The 20,303-nt window shown below is 38.1% G+C and overlaps 1 protein-coding gene across 1 annotated transcript in view; it reads left to right on the top strand.

Annotated features, from left to right (window-relative positions):
• LOC124163265 overlaps positions 1-20,303 on the top strand; it is a 454,892-nt gene that overhangs the window by 27,063 nt on the left and 407,526 nt on the right. The window contains exon 2 of the mRNA XM_046540052.1: positions 7,867-8,138. Within this exon, the coding sequence (XP_046396008.1) occupies positions 7,898-8,138 (241 nt within the window). The 5' untranslated portion in view covers positions 7,867-7,897. The remainder of the gene's footprint in view (positions 1-7,866; positions 8,139-20,303) is intronic.

Raw genomic sequence — 20,303 nt, 5'->3', positions numbered from 1 at the left:
CTCTACATTTAACAGTGGAGGTAAATTATTTTTTTTTACGAAGGGGTATTTTAGTTCGAGTTTAGCCGCTTTGAGCTGCTGTAAATCTGACGACACTGTTCTCAAGTTTTCAACTTCATGGATTAGTCGAGTTAAGTCAAGGTATCGATGGCTAAGTTCTAACAACACGTATCTCAAAATTAGGCCGGCTTGACATAGGAATCTTTAACATAGTGTAATAACATTAAAAAATAAAATTCAACCAAAAAACTGCTCTTTTTTGGCAAATGTATGTTCCTTTTCAGTTTTATAAATTTTTAGTTTTTGATTTTAGTATTCAATTACAAAACATTTAATCGTTTTTTTGCTCTCCTGGGAAGTTGCTATTTTTGAGATACGTGTTGTTAGAACTTAGCCATCGCTATGTTGTTGTGAACAAGGCATTCCAAATGATCTACAAGCTACACGTATGCAAGGAGGTAGCATAAATACGTTGGAAGTAGTTGGCCTGTCACTAAGGGTTGAAATTATGCCGAGCGCTTTACATAATGGGCCGAAATTGGGAAGAGTTAAATATACCATTAAATGCTTTGTTCGTTGACCTCTGTGAAAACTGTGATAAAACTCGTAAGGCGAAGAGGTCTCTTTTCCACTTAATGTTATCGATATTTGTAGGTGTCACTTATTTTCCTGTTCCGTAGACCAGTTTTACGATTTAATTTTTGGGAGGTTAATGGCTGGGAATGTCCCTTCAATAGTGAATTTTTTTACAAAGAAGTTTCTCTGATAAAATTTGAGATCGCACAATATTTCCACAGGATTTATTTCCGTGCGACGCGGATAGTTGCCTCTACAACATTCTCAAGCAATTTTGAAATGTGTCATTTAATCAGGATTAAGATATTTCACCACATGGTACCACAAATTATATCACTTAAGATAAAACATGATAGAATTGAAAACCTGTCCGTAGTCTAATCAGACACTTTTTCCGAATAAATCAGCTAAAGGTAGTATTCCCTATTTAAACTCAATTGAACGAGACGAGGCATTACTTGCGTCCCAGGAAGGTACCGTTTAGGTTTTTATTTACTTCCCAAGAAGTATACGTATTAATGCGATAAACTGTTTTTTTCTCTGAACTGTCTTCTGCATAATTGGAGATTCGTTTCACTATCGATTTTTAAACTTTTTTGGTAGAATGACTTTTGAACCAAATTATTTGTTGCATGGTGTTATTTTTTTCTTAATAATTTTGATCTTGCTTATTGTGAGATCTAATAATTTTATTTTTGCCCATTCATTATGTTACTTAAAATATCCATTGAATATCCCTTATTTTTTGTTCTTCTCTAGATATAAAGGGTCACCCTGGTCTGGACGAAAGAGTGCATTTACGGAGAGGTAAGATGCAAGATGCCAGTATTAGCACACTGCCCATCAGTACACTTAAAGCTAATGCAATAAAAGATGTGTCACTGGTCAGTCTTGAGCTCCTCTAGAAATGCTTCAAGTTTTCTTTAGGGTGATACTCTCCTTTTTCCAGCCTTTATATCAACTCACCAACCTGTCTGTTTGTTTGTCTGGTACAAATCTTGTAACTCAAATTTGACTCACTTCCTGTGAAGCAAAAACGCTGAAATTTTGCACACTTCTTCATTTCCGATGACAATACATGAAAATATAACTTTTTCTCTCCAACCCCCCTTTAACCACCCCCCAGTCAACCTATAGCCCCCCAAAACATGTTTTTGATCTAAGAAGTTCCAAATGGTCGATTTTCGTGTTTTGCGACCACAGTAAAAGTTATCCACTTTAGGCATATCCACATAGTAGGCATTTAAAAGCATAGGGGTGGCATTTTGAAACATAGGGGGCTTACCATTCACTGAAAATTTAATAAATATAGTGACTTTTTTAATACGTCACTTTTGGTTTTTCGGGGTCACTGAGTTTTTTTGCTTTGTGTCATATATAAACGTTGCTCATCCCCTGTAATCTAAATATAAAGGCTGGTTTAAAAAAAAAATTTTATAAGAGCTTATTTCCTTCAAGAATCTTTGGATAGTTAAAGGATTGGCAGATAATTTTACCATATATTCTGTTGATTTTCGGAAAATGGTACAGACCTTACCGTTTTTTTTTCGTCACTTTTGTCGTATTTGTTTGGAAAAATCCCTACTTTAATATCGCCATTTGCAGTTTTATACTCAATCCATTCTTAAAGACACATAGGTACTTTTACGATGATAGTATCTATTATGTTTCATACCCAATGAAATGGAAATTACGAATTCTGCGACCTGTGTGGCGTTGTAAATGTGAAATCTTGGTAGGATTTAAAAATTGAGGACGATTTTTATATCATGTGTTGTTTTTTCATTTTTCTTAATCTTTTTGTCGCTTTTTGGAGAGTTATCTATTAATAAAAGTTTTAGTTTTTAAATTAATTATATTAATTATATATGATTTAAATTAATAATAAAAAATAACATTTTTGGATGCATGTAATTCCCCTCTATCCTGATTTCTCTATGGGATATTTCTTCTGGAGAAATGGTTGTCCTCCATGCGGGCATTAGCCTTAACTATATCTCTGGCTCACGCGAGTTTCGTTCCAAAGGAGGATTCATTATCCCCTGATTGGACGTTGTAGAAGATTAGGATAATTACTTTTTTCAAAAGTGTGTTGATACGCCCATTTTTTGTCGTTGAGCGAACTGATAATTGGCTGCTTTGGCTGCCAAAGAATGTCTCCTGATTTTTCTCATGTCATTTCTTTCGGAAGCAATTTGTCTCGTTCTACTGTGATTATAGTTCTCTGAGGACGCTCCTCTTTTTCACAGGCATATCATTGCGATTATTTCCATTTATAGTCCATGAATTCCTCGTGGTGGTCTCGCATTTTACCCTACCATTAGGGGACTCTGACCTTTAGCGCTAGAGGTAAATGAAAATTCAGTCATGTAGGGTTTCGACCTTTGGTTTTTATACTTTGGTTTTATTGTTTTCTCTATAATCCTGTATGGCGCCTTTTTGTATCGTTTTCTGAAAGGCACTCGATACATTTCCTTTGACAGGGAGGAAAGGTGTTGGTGGATATTAATCTTCCTAGAGTATGTCTGCTTTAACGTCTTTATACAATTGGGCGGAACTCTTCAGAGATATTTGGTATACGGTGAGCTTTCTTCTGCGTGCAAGTAATAACTTCAGGGCTTTCAGTCCTAACTTTATATGTACAACATTAAGTCCTTTTTCGTATTACCCGAATTTTTTATTGTTTTCAATAATGCGTAGATACTCTGGAGACCCACTTCACTGATGTGGCCGGGTCGGTGAAATCCTCGAAGGTTGGCACATGAAGCTACCTGAATCCTTTGCCTTCACGGCACCAAGAGCCTACGAGGATGGCTGCGAACGCGACTGGGCTACCGTGCGGTGATTCTCGTTCTCCTTTCGCGCGAGTCTTCGCTTCGCTACGGCAACTCGAGGCGAAGCGAAAATTTTCTCCGCGGTTATTCTCGTTCTTTTCTCCCCGCCTATCTCCACTCCAGTCAGTCTCTTTCTTAATATTTCCGATGAAGTGTTCACGAGCATAAGAACCGAAACAACAATCTCAGGCAATCTAACAAATTTATATGCTCAGAATAACAACACTCCTACGATAGCACAATACGCTTTCAAGACAAAAGCTTTTCTTGCTCGCGGTTCTTTCAAATGCAAACACATTCTTAATCCCATCTATTGAATCACGTAGAACGACAAGACGAGTAAATCAACGCACATGTTGTATGCCAAGCATTTGAATAACAATTAAACTAATTGGGATCAAAATTATAACATAATAATGGTATATAGCTGTAATTAAATCACGAGTCGTTCTCTCGTCAATTATTACGCCAAGTCGCTCGAGCGACTTCACTGTCGTCGCTAGCGAAATTCGCTCTTGGCGAATGATTACATTCGCTATATGCTCGCCAGACAGAACAAGAATGACTTTTTCATCGCCTTAGGGACGAAACGAAGCTTTTCTAGCGAAATAGCTAGCGAATGAAAATGAGAATACGAATTCAGTCACTGTTCGCCAATCTTTTCGACAAATCCCGTTGGCTATAGCCAGAAAGAACCATAATCAGGCCCCTGAAGTCAAATTCCAGAAGGAAATGCCCTATCGAAATTAAGATTAGCTGGTGGAATACACTGAGGTAATTCACGTCCCCGCTGATGTTGGGCCGTCGGAGTGTTTTTTTTTCGGGCTCCGCGACGAGGTTTTTCCTATCTATTTCATATTTCGACTCACCGTTTACGTGTCCCTAATTCTGTGCGCGGGTGTTATGGTAGAGTCCTGAGATGGATCGAGTCCGAGGTAATCATACTTTTTTATTTTTTAAAAGAATTATTCTTAATAACAAATGTTACCAAAGTTGAAAAAAAATTAATTCAGCACAAACCAATCTAAAATTTCTTTATAAATGAGTGTGTCGGCTGAAGCAAGGCGAAAGTCTCAAAGGGTGTCTTATTCTTAATTTTATTTTATGGATACTTCAAGTTTTGTTTGTTTGATGAGTAACAAAATAATTATTTTGTCGCGAAATGGTTCTATCAACTTATCTTAAACCTGTAGATTTGGATCTTAAACCTATGATTCATTGGAAATGACAGATGATATTATTCATTTGCACCTGTCATGTAATTCTTGAGTTTGGCATCCCTCCAGCGTTTTATTTTGTTTCATGCAATGGATCATAAATTCCCGCGTAATATTTTTGGCTTTGTGGATAGCGGCTTTAAGTTTTTGTGATAAATGTATCCGCTTTAAGATAATTTTCACATCTTTCGTCATGCACAGTCAATCAAGTGTGTGTTTTAGTCCTATATTGACGCCATTGGTCCAGCCTGAGCATATTTTCGCGCTGTATTATTCACACGACAGATGATATGGTGGTTCAATGCAGGTGTTCCGAATGATTTGATTTTCCGGGAAGCGAATTATCTGTACGTGATTGATTTTTATCATGCCTCGCATTTTGTCGTGTAGTTTGGGCATTTGAAGTCAAGGCAGTGCCTACATGAGGGTGAGGATAGTTTCCGTCCAGATAATCGGATATTGGCGATGAATTGCAATTGATTTTGGACGTATTCATATTTTATTCGCTGACATGTTGCTTCATACGTGATATAAATGGAGACAATGCCGTCGACGTCGTCTATGGAGGTTTGAGGGAAGCGGTGGCGGTGCGGTAGAGCCCTCGCCTGCCACACCGTTGGTCGTGGGTCGAATCCCGCCTGGGTTGGTGCTCCCTATCCAGGGCATGGCTATGTTGTGCTGTGCTATCTTAAACCTCCGTTGTAAATGCATTATGTCATAGAGTAAGTATATATAGAGGGCTCACCGCACGTACAAAAATCATATTCGTTTTTGGTGTAGTTCTAGAACAATTAACTAGATGGCGAGGAACAATTTTTTGCGATTATTTGAATTTGCTCGTTCCGCAAGTCTAAAAATATATTCTGAAGCAGAAAGGGGTGCTAAGTTTAGTGGACACAGCTACTTACTCTATGATTATGTGCTGTTTACGGGGCAGTTGGAAATAAAACAATAAATACGCTCGATGTATATTATTTAATTGGGCAGCTGCCGAATATCTTGGCTAGAAACCACGAATAAAGAGACTTAAAGATAAATTGCTTTGAAAGGTCGATCTTGCCAAAGCATCATTTGAGAACGTTTTTAATTCATCAAAAGACCCAATAAAATCCAAACAAAGGAGTTTAATGTATTTTTCCATGTTATTCCTCCTAATCTTGAAACAATGATATATTGTAACTTTTAGAAAGTGAAGGGCTGTGCGTAAAGAATTTTGATGCCAAGCCAAGTTATAATGTGATTTGTACCTACTCTGCTGGTTAACCTGAATTGTAAGATGAGGATGGCATAATTATTTAGTGCTTATAATAGTAACAGAATGAATAAGTAATAAAAATAGTGTAACATAAATTTCATTTAATTAAGTTTGATTATCAGTGATAATTTCAATGTCACAGATTTTATTTCCTCCTTTAGGATTGCCTCAGCCACCATTTTGTCTTTACTTAATGTAGCTTTCACGGTGATTTTAATATCACGGGTTGATTGCAGGATCGGATCCAGGATTTTTTTTCTGGGGGGGGGGGGGGCACAAGGATACCTCGTAATACAAAACTAACGCAATGACAATGGGACCGTATTAAAAATCTTGCATATTTTTTAAGGATCTGGGTGGGGGGTAAGTGCTCCTCCCCCTAGATCCGCCTATAGATGATTGTTACTTGATAAAAATATGTCATTTTATCGTATACGTCCACTTTAATCAACTTAACTTTTAGGTGCTTATTGCGTCATCTTTTGGTACTGTTATTGATGCATGGGATAACCTTCAGTATGATTTTTTAAATCATTATTTTTCAAAACATCTCGCCTCATAGCGATGCATTCATGAATGTTATTTTTTTGACTTGGTCCTCGTTCCTGAAGATATTCTTACGATAGTAATTAAAATGACACGATTCGCAACTTACTATATCGTTTCAATGGGACAAACTGGACTCTCTCTTGGTCGTTACGTAATTAATATATTCCACTCACACTCCCACTTCTCCATTCATCACATTTCATCCGCCACCTGTTGATCCCTCCGGCTTCGTGGCGTGTTTTCACGTCTTACGTGAATAAATGCGCACCTGTTCGTCACGAACATTTTCCTTCGGGAGTTCATTCTGTGGAAGTTGTTTCCCTCTTCACGCTTTTCTGTATTCAGATGTTATATCGATTAGAATCAACCGTGTGTGTACTATTTTCAATTTCCCCCCTATATTTCTGGTGTCTTATGCATAGATAAAATATTATTCTAACTATCTAATTATTCATCCATAGTTCTACAATTCTGAAATTGCTTAACTGCATCCCTCCTTACCTCCGTTTACCAAGCTAGTTCATTCGCGATGTTATTTTCATTTGCCCTTTTATCATTAGTCCAAGTTTGTTTTACTTTTTAAGTGCATTTACCCGTATTTTTTGTGTACCTTTTGAAATTTTCGGGGTACTTCTCATATAATTTTTACGTTGATAATATTCAACACGAAATTACTGTGTTTCAACATATGGCCTATCCACCGCGCAGGGTCCTTCATCGGCGGAATGGTCTCAACTATTCCCTTTCTTCTCCTGTTCTTCGTCACGTCTCCTTGTTTCCCACCCTATCCAATTTATCTATTTGATCTTCGGCATCCGCCGCTAACACTAGGTCTATAAGGATTCACTGATGGTGAAGATCGGTTCGGTATTGATACAACTCTGCACTTCATCGGGCATAAGAAGCCAGCTGCAAATACCGGTGTAAGTGTTGTCTATAAATATGGAGACACGCGGCGCATATTCCGTAAATATCTCCGATGAATCTGCGAGTATTTTCGCGGTACTCATAACAGTTACTGAATACGCCGTATTTGAAAGGAATGGCATAAGGTTGGTTTTGCTGTTGGCGTTTTGAGTTCACACGAATGACTCTTCGTGTACAGAAAGCATTCTCGGGTTTTCCATCGTGTGATTGGCCCCATTACTCCCGACGTTTCGAAGAACGGCTTGCTCGTCATCCTTAGGGGATCCTATTCACAATCAAGAGATGAAGAGCAAGTCGTTCTTCGAAACGTCGGTAGACATTGAGCCAATAACCCGGTGGAAAACCCCAGGAATCCTTTCCGCACTTGATACACCAGAAGAATCTGCGGTCTTACATGAATGACCACTTACTTTCCCGGGGATGACCAACATTTAACCTCAATGGTTACAGTTTTATTTTCAAGGCATCACTTCCATATATTCACGATTCGATTCTCTTCTTCCTCCAGGATATCCTCTGCATCGCTTCGCCCCGCGGCCATGTTGAGTAGTTTGTACGAGAACCGTCGCCTGGCGCCCTCCCTCTCGCTCACGGAATACGAGGAGGGCATCGCCTTCGATGTGGATGACCCTGACTTCGTGTCTCTCGGGGGCGGCGGAGACGGCGAGGGCCGACCTGGGGGCGGCGGGGGACGCACGGGAGGCAGTGGCCTCGGGGGACGCACGGGAGGTGGTGGCCTCGGGGGACGCAGGCTCAGCCACCCCTTTAGGACCACATCTGGTGAGTAGCATTCTTACATTTCTTTTACATGTCTTTCAACTCCGTTTAACAATGCACGGACCATCCCAATGAATATCGGAGTTATTAGGAGGTGGAATTGCTATTTTTCCACTGCGCTATCATCACAATTTTTCGTGTATGATATACATTATTGCAGAAAGGTCTTTGTCTGTCATTCTCTATATGCTCCGTTGACCCTTTCGCTGCTGTGGACGTACCTGTTACGTTCGCACGGCAGGCTGCTGTGAACGTACTTTTACATCCTCCCTGCCATGCGCTCAGCGCTCAAAAAGCGCTCATTGACGGGTAGGTTTCCGGAGGGTGGGCCACACCGTTAATTCTTCAACTACAGTGATAGATGAGGTATGATTTTAAACATTGAATCACCAGTCTTTGGCGAAAAATTCAATCTCAACCTCAATTTTCACCATTTACCCATTAATTTGACTTAAAAGTATCGATTTTTCGAAGTCGATTACTCGATTTAGGTGAATCAACTCCTCAAAGATTTTTATTATATACTTCTAAAAGAGGTTAAAAACCCGTAAAATCTATAACTAAAACAAAGAAACGTAATTTTATGCCGGCAAACATTTTAAAAATAAAATCTAAGAAGTATGAGACATTGAAATTTTTTGCAAGACAACAAGTACTTATAAAGAAGGTACCTTATAATACACCTTCTTCTCTATTTAAAACCCAATTATACCGTTTCCTTAACATAATTATTCCATGATAACATGATTGTACGAAATTTTCGTTACGTAGTGTTAGTCCAATAAAGTTTTGCGATCATAGACGACATAAGTGGAAGTTAAAAATCAAAATTGCTGTGTACATGTTATTCATTCTGCAATCATTATATTTTCAAGTTTATACTTTTCCTACTATCAGAGACGACCACATCACCATTTTTGTGTCACTACATTGACTTTTCTACGGATTTCTTTTGTGGTATTAACTCAAAAAATTGTGTGGTGACGAACCGATTTTATATTTATATCGCGATTCTTATGGAATGACCAGCATAATATCAGTTTTTTGTCATAATATCAAAATATACCTGTGGAAATCTTAATTGTATCTTTCATATGAGGAGTAACTTTGTTAGAGCCTGTAATGAAAATATAAATTTCGAATGTAATATCCGGAAATTATATCTCATTAATAGTTGATGGCATAACACTTCCAGCCGCACACCCTGGCGGGGTTGAATGTCGATTTTTCGATGAATCAATTGTTGCACCAAATGCTCCGGACCCGCATAATGTACGAGAAATCGTTATCGATTGGGTGTGTAACAATGTGTGCCGTGTACTAATTGGTGCACACATAGACCGCTTGCAGGCATGCACAATTGCACATGCTATTGAAAAATCTAGAGCTCTCTTTCTTACAATATATATATTATTGTGGGTGAAATGCTATTAAAAAATATCCCCAAAATCCTAATATTAATTTTTAAACACGCTGTGCTTTCATTTTGTATCTCGGTGCCGGGAGTAATTTTGAGGGAAAAATTATGTTTTCAACGTCGAGAGTAATTATAAAATTCACATCGCTTGATTTCGTTTTTTTTTGCTCTTGAGCTATAACCTCTTTCGCTAAAATCTGCTTTCAAGATAAAGTTTCAACAATTGAATGGAGGGTGACGTGGTGTGAAGCTGCGAATTCTTTTACTGGCTTGCCCATTTTATCTTCGGAAGAAGCATGTTATCATGATTTTGAAATACTGGGATGAGAATATTAATTACGATGTGAATTGATCTATTTTTCCTCATATGCGCTGTCTCTCTTTCTTTACGTCAATACTTGAGAAAATAGCTTGGTTTGCACTTCATCGTGAACTATATTACACACAATAAGTTATTTCTGTCGCTGATGGTGACTGCTGAGTGGACTGTAGCGGTCTAATTATTATTCGGAATACTGCCTCGTGGTAGCTCTGGTTGCTGATATCGGGCCTGTTATTCATTTCCGTAATTTATCAGGCCTCGATGGTGGTTCGAGTCATTGGGACGACTGGCCAGTGGTGTAAGGCACTGTAATGCAACTATTTTTCTCAAATTTTAAAGGTCTGCGCTCATGTATAGCCTGTAAAAGTCGTTTCTCAAACAGGTGGGATGTCTTTTTCAATTAATATGCAGGAGAGAGGTGTCCTTTAAAATGGTATTACTTGTTTTCATTTCTGGTAAGTATTATCAATAAGAGGCACTTTGTTACACAAAAAAATATTAAAAGTTCTACTTTATGACCGGTTTCGGTTGCTATAACATTATCAAATACAGAAAATATAAAAAAATATGGCGGGGACAGGTTTATATATGCTATGTTTGTAAATGGAGTAGGATTGTTTCCGAGCTGGAATTGGTAGGTTTCTGTGAGGGAAAGGGGGGGAAACAAAGTTTGTCATTCGGATTGGGGTGGAGGATTTGGGATGGTGATGAGTATAAAGGGGATGGGTTGGGAAAGGTTATGTCGTTAACAAGATTTCCGTTTGTTTAAAGCTTTTCCCTTATTTCCAAGGCATCCTTCCTTTACTGGTAAATGGAGTATTACAGCCGAAACCGGTCATAAAATAGACATTTTTATAAATCTTTTCTGGAAGTAGCAAAGTGTCTGTTATTGATAATATGGAGCCCTTCCACCGCGAACAAGCTTCAAGTTTCGATTTAATTTCTAGTCAACACAAAATACGACTGGTTGAGATGGAGTGAAGCTCCCTATGAAGAGAAAGTCTGTTTATTTCCGAAATATTTTAGCTGAAAATAGTTCATTAACATTTTTATCCATAGCCGATTCTGTTCATCTACATTCTGTTCCTTGTTATAGTACCCTCACTTGGGTCTCGATGCGTCTCTCTGATGCATTTTCAATTCTGTTTTCTCTGACGTCCCTTCCATAGGTCGAGATAAGGCTTGGGTGGGGGCGGAGGGTCACTTGGCGAATGTACGGTTGACCAGCATGATTGGTTCTCTCTCCAGATGTGAGAATACCCGTGGATGGCTTGTCTTTTGCAGCTGTTTCGTAAACGAAATTGATGTGTCTGGCTAAGGTCGTCTGCTCTTCGGAAGCGCTTCTCGGCCACACTCTCGTGTGGCCTTGATTGATTTCTGTCCGATTGCATCTATTATCGTCCGGTATTCCTCCCTTCATCGGTATTTCAGCTGCTGAAAACATGTTTAACCACGTCGTGATACCAATATTATCGTCGCCTATCCGAAGGTCCGTATGGTGTGTTAAGTGGACGTATCATTCTCGCTCGATCGCTTGTTTATACGTGACGCATTGCCAGTTAAAAACTCTTGGAATCATTTTGCTATTTTCACGTTAGATAATTTAAGTCGTCACTCTTAAACAGTAGCGTTTCCTATTTTGATTTTTTTGATTTTTTTTCTGTAATGCAATTTTTTTAAATGTGAAATAAATAAATGTACAAACAAAGGTTACAATATTTACATGAATGAATTCTAGGCGATAACGTAAATTTCAAGCCAGTAATACATTACATAAAAAAGGCAAAAATACGACTGGCCGAAGTGGAATGATGTTTCCTATCGAGAGAAAATATTTATTTTCGTAGCATTTTCGTTGGAAAGAGGTCATTACCATTTTTACCCATTGGCGAATCTGGTTCCGTATTTAGTTTCATATTTACGTGGATGTGCGACGAATGTTTCCGAAGCGTGTTGAGTGCACTGTGAAAAATTTCTTCTTTTTAACTTTCTCCAAGCATTTTAAAGGTCCTTAATTTAAAATAAGTCAGGTTAGCTCCAATGTTAAGCGATCGTTCAGGAAAGGTCCAAGGATAAAATTTTCCACGATTGACTTTTCATGATCCGGCGACCGTACTAGACTATTACTTCAGGGAGTTCAAGTCGTTCAAGGAACCGCAGTTTGGCGGTATTTCACAATGGTGTAAGCATCAACCAACCAATGGGTTTAGCCATTTGAAGAAGGGGAGTTGCGGAGAAGTGGCGACCTGATCGGCAGGAGTGCGTGACGTCACGAACTGTGTACTAAAACCATTCATAATCTCGATAGTTCTTAACCATCGAGAATGAAATCAAGACCTATAATTACCATTATAAATATCGACTTGTTTATTGCAGTTGGTCGTTCGGATAATAAAACAACAAAACCTTTCAGAAATTGAATGGGCCGTTGATCATTCGCCGGAAATAGTTCCAGAAGTCGGCGACGTATCAAAAATACGGAAAAAATTGGAAAAAAAATATTCTCTTTATTTGTCGATATCTGTCACGATAGGCAGCGAAAGCAGCTGGTGAAAGAGGTGAAGACGTTTCCGCTATGTAAACTTATGAAAAATCGAGCTTATAAAGGTGCATTTATTAATTACGTGAGACGTTTAGGGGGTAGAGGTGGTCAAGCCTCATCCAATCTCTCATGGAGTGACGAGGGGTCCTGGAAAGCATCGCGTAATTTTTTTTCTGCAAGAAACTAACTTCTTCTTAATTTGCTAATCTTAAATAAAAATAGTTTTAAAATATTTTTTAAAATTTCAACGCAATGAAGCATAGATTAACGTATTTATTCTGAAAATATAATCTCACGTGAGGTGAGACAGACGGGGGAGGGGGTCGCGCCAAATCTCACGAAGGGGTGGGGGTTGAAAAATCGCTAAAATCACCTCACGTAGTCAATGGACGCTCACTAACGAGTTATTCAATATTCAATCAATCTTGTTCCCTGCGGATTTTGAATCTTCCATTGTAGAGTTGGGAGCATTTCTGGACTGGACGATTGTACGATGTGGTTTAGTGTTACGGAAAATTATCTTTCTCAGAATGATGTGTCAATTAAGGAGGGATGTCGGAATCAATTAAAATTCGCCTTATCTGATCTCATGAGAGATAGTTAACTTGAAGAAAAGAGCAGATTAAGGTTGAGTCACTGATTTCCTTGGAAACGTTATTGCGGATCGGTAATTCCCTTGTCACTGCGGAATTTTATTTCGGGCTGGTGTTTCTCTCATATTGATCAATTAATAGCTGGGTTCGACTTTCAAGTTTACTTTTTTTGCATTTTCAGTGGATGAAAATTGTTTATGAACATTCTGTTGCTATATCACACGATTTGTGGTCTTATTAGGCACATATTGCGAGTTCAATGATATTCAGCGTCATCCTAAGTAGATATTAGCTTGTTTCGGAGCTCGATTATTCTACTTCGACTTCTATGCCTTGGACAATGAAATTAAAACCTACTATCATGATTATTAGTATCTACTTGTTTATTGTAATTGGTCGTTCGGGTAATAATACCACACCAATTCTTGGAAATTGAAGAAAGACACTGACGTCAGATTTCTTTATTCGGCAATGAGTGATATATGTATTAAAGCCTACTGCAATCAACGTATACCATTTCCTCTTACGAGGTTAAATTTAGTAACTGAACATCAATCAAATCGTTAATGTTTGTTTTTTTTAACCCTTCTCTGCATTTTGTATCATATATGATACCCTACACTCGTAGCCGGTCATTTCTGAAGGGCACAATTCTTCCTCTGTAACACATGTTGTATCAGATATGATACACCCCGTTGTTATATTGTGTTGTTCTCGAAGCAGTCAGTAGGTGCCGCAGGTTATCACCATCTTATTATGTTGAAGGAAGGCGACTCCTCTTATGAGAAACGAGTAAGAGGATATACCCGTGTGATATGACCATATATGTAAATCTAATCTGCGTAATGTATGTATAATCTATGTATATATATTTAGTAAAGGCACAGGTGCCAATGAGAAGTTTTCAATGAGTATGTGAAATGAAAGCCTTTTGTGGATAATTGCCAAATCTGTGGTACATATCTATTTAATTTGAAAGTTGTCTATATCCATAATATATCATATGTGATGCGTATTAAAAATTTTCCTTAAACATTTAAAAATAACAGAAAAAGTTATTACAATGTAGCAATTGAACCGTTTTTTGATATATTGTTTAAAGAATATTTTTGGGCCGCATTTAGAAATTCATGCGTTAAGGGTTAATATTTCTACGCAAATCAGGAGTTAATAATCCGATCTTTCTTTCCGAGTGTTACACAATGAGGACTCTCGAGAGCATGAAAGTGAGTCTGGGAGAGCCCAGCGATAATGGCCGTCCGTGGGGTTGCGGAGGTCGGGCGTTGGGAAAGAAAAAATGGAGATTAAGCGCTGACCTACCGCACTCTCCCACGACACCCGCCCCCTCCCCCGTGACCTCGTGCGTCGTTACTGGCCGCTCCGACACCCACACTCGCAACCACTCTTTCGTTGGTGTGACTGGGTCATTAATTCGCGAGCCCTGCGAAGAGATGTGCATCTAAATTCAAAGAAATGGGTACTGTCGAAAGTACATGTTTTTTGAAATACGTATTTTCGATACTTTTGCAGTCTTTTTTTTTTCTTTCGGTCTTTTTATTTTCTATTGAAAATGCAATTTCTGGAGATTATTATTTTTAGAAAGAAATTATCTGAAGAATAGCCCAGGTGAAGTGAGCATTCCACCAAAATAAATATCTACGTATAGCGGGAAATTTAAACACAGTAGTAAGGGAAAGTTTATCAAAACTTACGTTTGGAGTACGCTTCTCTACGGAAGTGAGGCATGTTGGACATGTCTCCTTAATAAATTTCTGTCTTTTCGCTACTTCTGCAATTTTATGTTTTTGCCGGTAAACCTCTATGGATTATTTGCATGAAATATCCATTTTTAGTGATAATTAATTTATTATAAGACACGGTCTCAGGCGTTACTTTGTGGAACTGCTTCATCATAAAATAAAATAAATGACTTGGTTCTATTCCACACTCTATTTTAAATAGCACGACCCGGGTTTCAGCATCTTATGCTGCAGGGTTGATTGATTTAAATCACTTTGATTTAAATCGCGATTTAAATCACTTGATTTTTATTTTAAAAAATCAGGCGATTTAATTCATAATGTGATCTATATGTTTGATTTTTAAAGAGTCAAGAAAAGGAAGCTGTAAGTGCATAATTTTGATTTTTATTTCTTAATTAATACAATGAATCGACAGTTATCAGCACAATGGTGGCTCTTAAATAGAAATGATACTGTAGGAATGCATGTAAAATGAAAATAAAAAAATGGCTTTGGTTAGAATACTAGTGTATCCGTTGAAAAAAAATTGTTTTCTGATTTAACTTCTTAGCGTAGGCACCATGCGAAGTTGCAATTACAGAATTTTTCTAAACTTCATATGCTTTAGAACCACATAATATAGCACATTTGATACTTCCAATGGCAATTTTATATTACGCTGGTGTAATTTTTAATTTGATACCATTGGCATTTCCATAGTTCTCTCCCCTGATTGAATAAATGTTGTATTGAGTTTAGAGTATGTTGCCTCTTATTGTTTCTGCAAACGATGATTCTCCAATATGCTGCCAAAATAGTTAGTTTAGCAAATAACTGAATTTTTGATAAATGGAGAATCATAAAAATCTCATTTAAATCAATAAAATCCGATTTAAATAAAAAAAATCAACAAAAATGATTTTTTTGAAAAAAATAATGATTTTTATCAACCCTGTTATGCTGTCATCAGGACCTGATGATAGCATAAGATGCTGAAACCCGGGTCGTGCTATTTAAAATAGAGTGTGGAATAGAACCAAGTCATTTATTTTATTCTATGATAATTAATTTATTAATTATTCATTCACAGCTGCCGGTTGGGCGATAAAACAAATATAGTATTCCAATTTAAAGGAGAAGGATGTTAATAGATTTTAATTTGTAAAATAAAAAAATGTCACCGTAAAAGTTGGATTGTATTTTATACTTTAAGAAAGAATTTTGAAATGACAATAGTGTTTTATGTTGAAAATACGATTCTTTATCATTTTTTATTTAGCATCTGAAATATAATTGTTATTTATTGCGTCAATCTTTGTGCATTGCAACTCGCAAACCGCCTCAATCGGAGTCCGGCAGGTATTTATTTGGGCTACAACTGTTTTCTTAAATGGAATATACATTTAAGGAATACGTGTGTGGTTTGTATTTTGGGTTTTGCTTAATTTATATTGTAATGTGTGGTAAAGAAATATATTTCGATGCCTATGAATTCGGCTTTGCATTTTACTTTTATATCGTGTCTGACAAAGCTGGGAATATTGTGCAGTTTGCCCAGATGCCTCACTGAAAGACGCTTATTCCACATTGCTCAATATATATAAGTCAAGTGCGTCACCCCAACTCGGTGGAGGCTTCGAGGCTATCAGGGTGAAAGCAAAATTTCTTAATTTTTGTGGGAGTTTTGTAAATTGCTCTTTTGTTGATACCAAATAGACCTTAGTTTCAACATTTTTGTGTTTCTTAATTGCATGTATTGGGTAATATTTTTTTAAATTCAACATTTTCTATCTCTTTTTCACGAACTTTGCCTATTTATCTAAAACTTTTGGAGGTTTGGAGAGGAGAAAAACCATGAATTTTTACTCTAAATATGTCTTTTTAGTCACATTTAAACGTTCGCTTATGCATATTTACGGAATACGGACTAATGCATGGAGCAACCGCTTAATGGTGTGGTGTTTCGGAAATCAGATGTATCGGAATAATTGTTGATTACAATCAGAGTAAAAATGTCGGTTCATTATTGCTCCTAGTTGGAACTCGCAGCCGTCAACCGATCAATTTTGCAGGCTTACAGGCTTACCGATCAATTTTACATATTTCCGCGGCGAGTACTAGAATACTCCACTCCGCTTTCGGTATTGCTGCGGCGTAGTTATTGTTTCCAGACAGAGTTTTTCTTTCTCTCTTGGAGTCTTTATCTTGTCTTGGAATCTTTAGGTCGTGACCTGAAGACACCTCTTGGACGAGGGGAGAAAAGTTGTGTTGAAAACAACTACCGAAGAGACAGCAATTCCAGTACTGAGACGCAGAAGTTATTAAGTTTGCTGTTAAGTTTTTTTTCACTTACGTTCGTCAATTGTTCACAACAATGAACTTACCATGGAACGGGCCCGAGCGTTCAGGTTTTCTCCTGGAAATTGTTAGTTCACTACCATTCGTGGTATCCGTGCAAAGTCGAAATTCATATGATCTTCAGGCTGCAGATGATAGGAGATTGGTGTTGTGATGGAAAAATGCGGGTCAACATCGTTTTTCGAGCAAATCGATTATTAATCGAAATGAAACGATAGAATTTTCAGCAAAAATCGAAGTTTGTACCGAAAGATTCACAGAAAAAAAACTGTACTTTAAAAGAACAGTTTGCACAAAAATATGTTTATTGCTAATTATAAACACACACAAAATGTTTAAAACGTAAAATTGGATATAAATGCATGTTTGAATTGTAGAAAAAATCTACTCAGAATATATGCTTTAATTATTGCTAGTAAAAATTTACCAATGCTCGAGCATTTAAGCTTTGGGACACCGCTTGAAGCCATTTGAATTCACTAATAGATCAACTGATTGAGATATTTTCTTGATGTGCGTGCCTATCCGATTTTACCGGCCTTAAAGAAAAGTCTTACACATGGGACGTTATCATGGATAGTTATCTTACGCCGGTAGTTGACGCTTCTGAGATCAAACGAACTGGTCTAAATTGAAGCTGAAAAATCGCGTTTGGATCAAATATTTAAGTTATCTTTCACTATTAAAACTTGATTGTCGATTTTAATCGAAATCGTCTTTTCTATCACTGAACCAGTCTTGGTATTTGTTCAAGGTTAAGTATCGCACGATCTTCATGGTTCAGATGTTAGGAGATGCACTGGTTGTTGTGGAGAGATTTGGATTCAATCTCCATATCCAGTGTGGATCTGAAAATAGCCGTGTCTTCAATGTCCTCTCCGCGCGGCTTTTGTTTGCCAGGCAGATCTCTCCGCTAAGTGGCCATGTTTCTCTCGCCCCTTTCCCTTTCCGCGGTGACCTTTCCTTTTCCGCGAATCCGTCGTCACTTGCGCTGGAATCCGCTTCGTTTCCGCCCATGCTGGGCTCCCTGGGAGGAGAGTGGCATGCGGAGGGGCCCGGGTGGGTGTCGGCCTTATTTAGAGTTGCGATTCTCGTGCGCGTCGGCGCCTTTCTGTCCATACTCCCGCTGCATTTTATGCATGTTCACACAGGTGGACCCGAGGGTGGCTGTTGCGCTGTCAGGGATTACCAATTCAGATATAAATACAATAGTTTCCGGTTAATAAGGCCTTCGGAAATCAGGGGTAGCCGCCTGCTAGGGACAAATCTCCAGGAACCGAACCCAATACAGGATGCAGCAATATAACATATTTTCAAAACCCAATATGTGAATCATACATTTTTATTTGTGTTTTTATGTGGGTTAATATAGGTATAAAGTTCTGTTTTACAAATTTTTCAAGATCAAATCCGGGAGATGATGTCCCCCATTCTCCATTCACTGAGTAAACCCATTTCAGACGTTTTTCACGACTCTTGTTAGTATAGCAGGAGTTATGTTAGGAATGCCTTCCTGGATGTTGGCCTTGAAAGCTTGGGACGGTTCACAGAAACGCGGGATTTTAAAAATCCCTTAGAAATAATCGCGAGGGGCCAAATCGGAAGAGCGGGCCGGCCACTCCAAATCGCCCTTGATTGAGATGAGGCACTCTGGGAAGTGTTCCCTCATAACAGCCTCTCGAATCGCTAGCGCTCCACTACGATATTAACTGACTGAATGGCGCGCATTTAAAAAAAGGAAGTTGTGTTGCCGCTTCTTGTAGAAGAATTTCTTCGACATCTCTCCGATTAGAAAGCCATTTACATGGGTTACGCTTCGGTGATAATTGACCAATGTGAAGATACGCGTTTTTAAAATCCCTTGAAACCGAAATTGTACATTCACCCTCAACCTAATCAGTGATCACTGTTACAGGGCCTCTTACAATTAGTGCTGCATGAGTCATAGGTGCACGTCCAAAGGAAGCTTTATCTACGCTACATCACCTTTGATGGTAAAAAGTAGCAAAAAGTCGCATTTAACTTTTTATTGAATTTCTGTTTGTTAATATGCGATTACCCATGCTATCGAAGTTGGCATTGAAGATCACAGGAATTAGAAAAACCTTTTATCGCGCACAGTAAGTTAAGCATGCTTCAGCGTTGAAGGAAGATATCTGCTGTCATTGCAAACGATAGTGTGGAAGAAGTCAACGTACTGCATCGAGGCTGAAAATGTGTTTAATACTACTCCAATGAGAGAATTAAAATATAACTCTGTTGGAATTGTTCACAGATATAACTAAAATAATGCATAATAGAACAATTGAAGATTGTAGTTCTCAATTAGTATTCCTTTTAATATCTTAAGTCTATGTATTCTAAGTACTCTAATTATGTATGTGTACGGAATCCTTCAGATGAATGGGACAGCGTATTAATTCGGGCAAAATTTATTGGCTCCGACGTGTCCCTATTAACTGGAATCTACGTTTGTGGTTGCCAACCATTGGTGGTCTGCGGACCACGGAAACTCTGCGGTAGGCGTTCGTGGGGACTTATGAATAGGTTGCATTGAATGGATATCGTGTATGAGACGGGAAAAACATGAGTTTTTAGCGATATTTAATGTACTCTAAGCGAATTTTTTAATTTGTCACCTTTGAATTTGGCTCTTTGGAAGACATACAGGAAGGACGGTTGATGTTAAGGGGTATGACGGGGTGGATGTTGTTCGCTCTTAATTTAATACGAGGGCTAGTGGGCCGCAGATTTCTACTTCTTAGGAGCCATCTGTATGCCAATTAAGTAACCATGCGGTACCGTTTTCGGCAGAGTTAGTTATTCAAAATATCCGTGTATAAATAGTTCAGGGAATGGGCCCATGGTAGTCATCATTGGTGATAACTCAGTAATATCCTCATATGTGATACCCAGGCTTTTTTGATTTTCCGTATAATGATAACCTGTAATGGACTGAACTCCTCAAACGCTGCGGCTGGAGGTGATTCAATGCGGGTTGCATGAGAGAATAATTGATGGATACTTAGTGGATGTCGTTCATCTGTGATGTTTTTCGTTTAAATAGAGAGGGAAAGAAGTCCTCAGGGATACTAACAAGGTGATAAAAATATATTTAGAAATGTGGTCAAATTCGAATGAAAGTCATGGAAATTATAAGGGTATTGGGAATAGCTGTTATTCGAAACGTCGAA

This window comes from Ischnura elegans, chromosome 8, assembly GCF_921293095.1.
Source record: "Ischnura elegans chromosome 8, ioIscEleg1.1, whole genome shotgun sequence".
In the NCBI taxonomy this organism is placed as follows: domain Eukaryota; kingdom Metazoa; phylum Arthropoda; class Insecta; order Odonata; family Coenagrionidae; genus Ischnura; species Ischnura elegans.
This window is presented reverse-complemented; position numbering and strand designations above follow the sequence as displayed.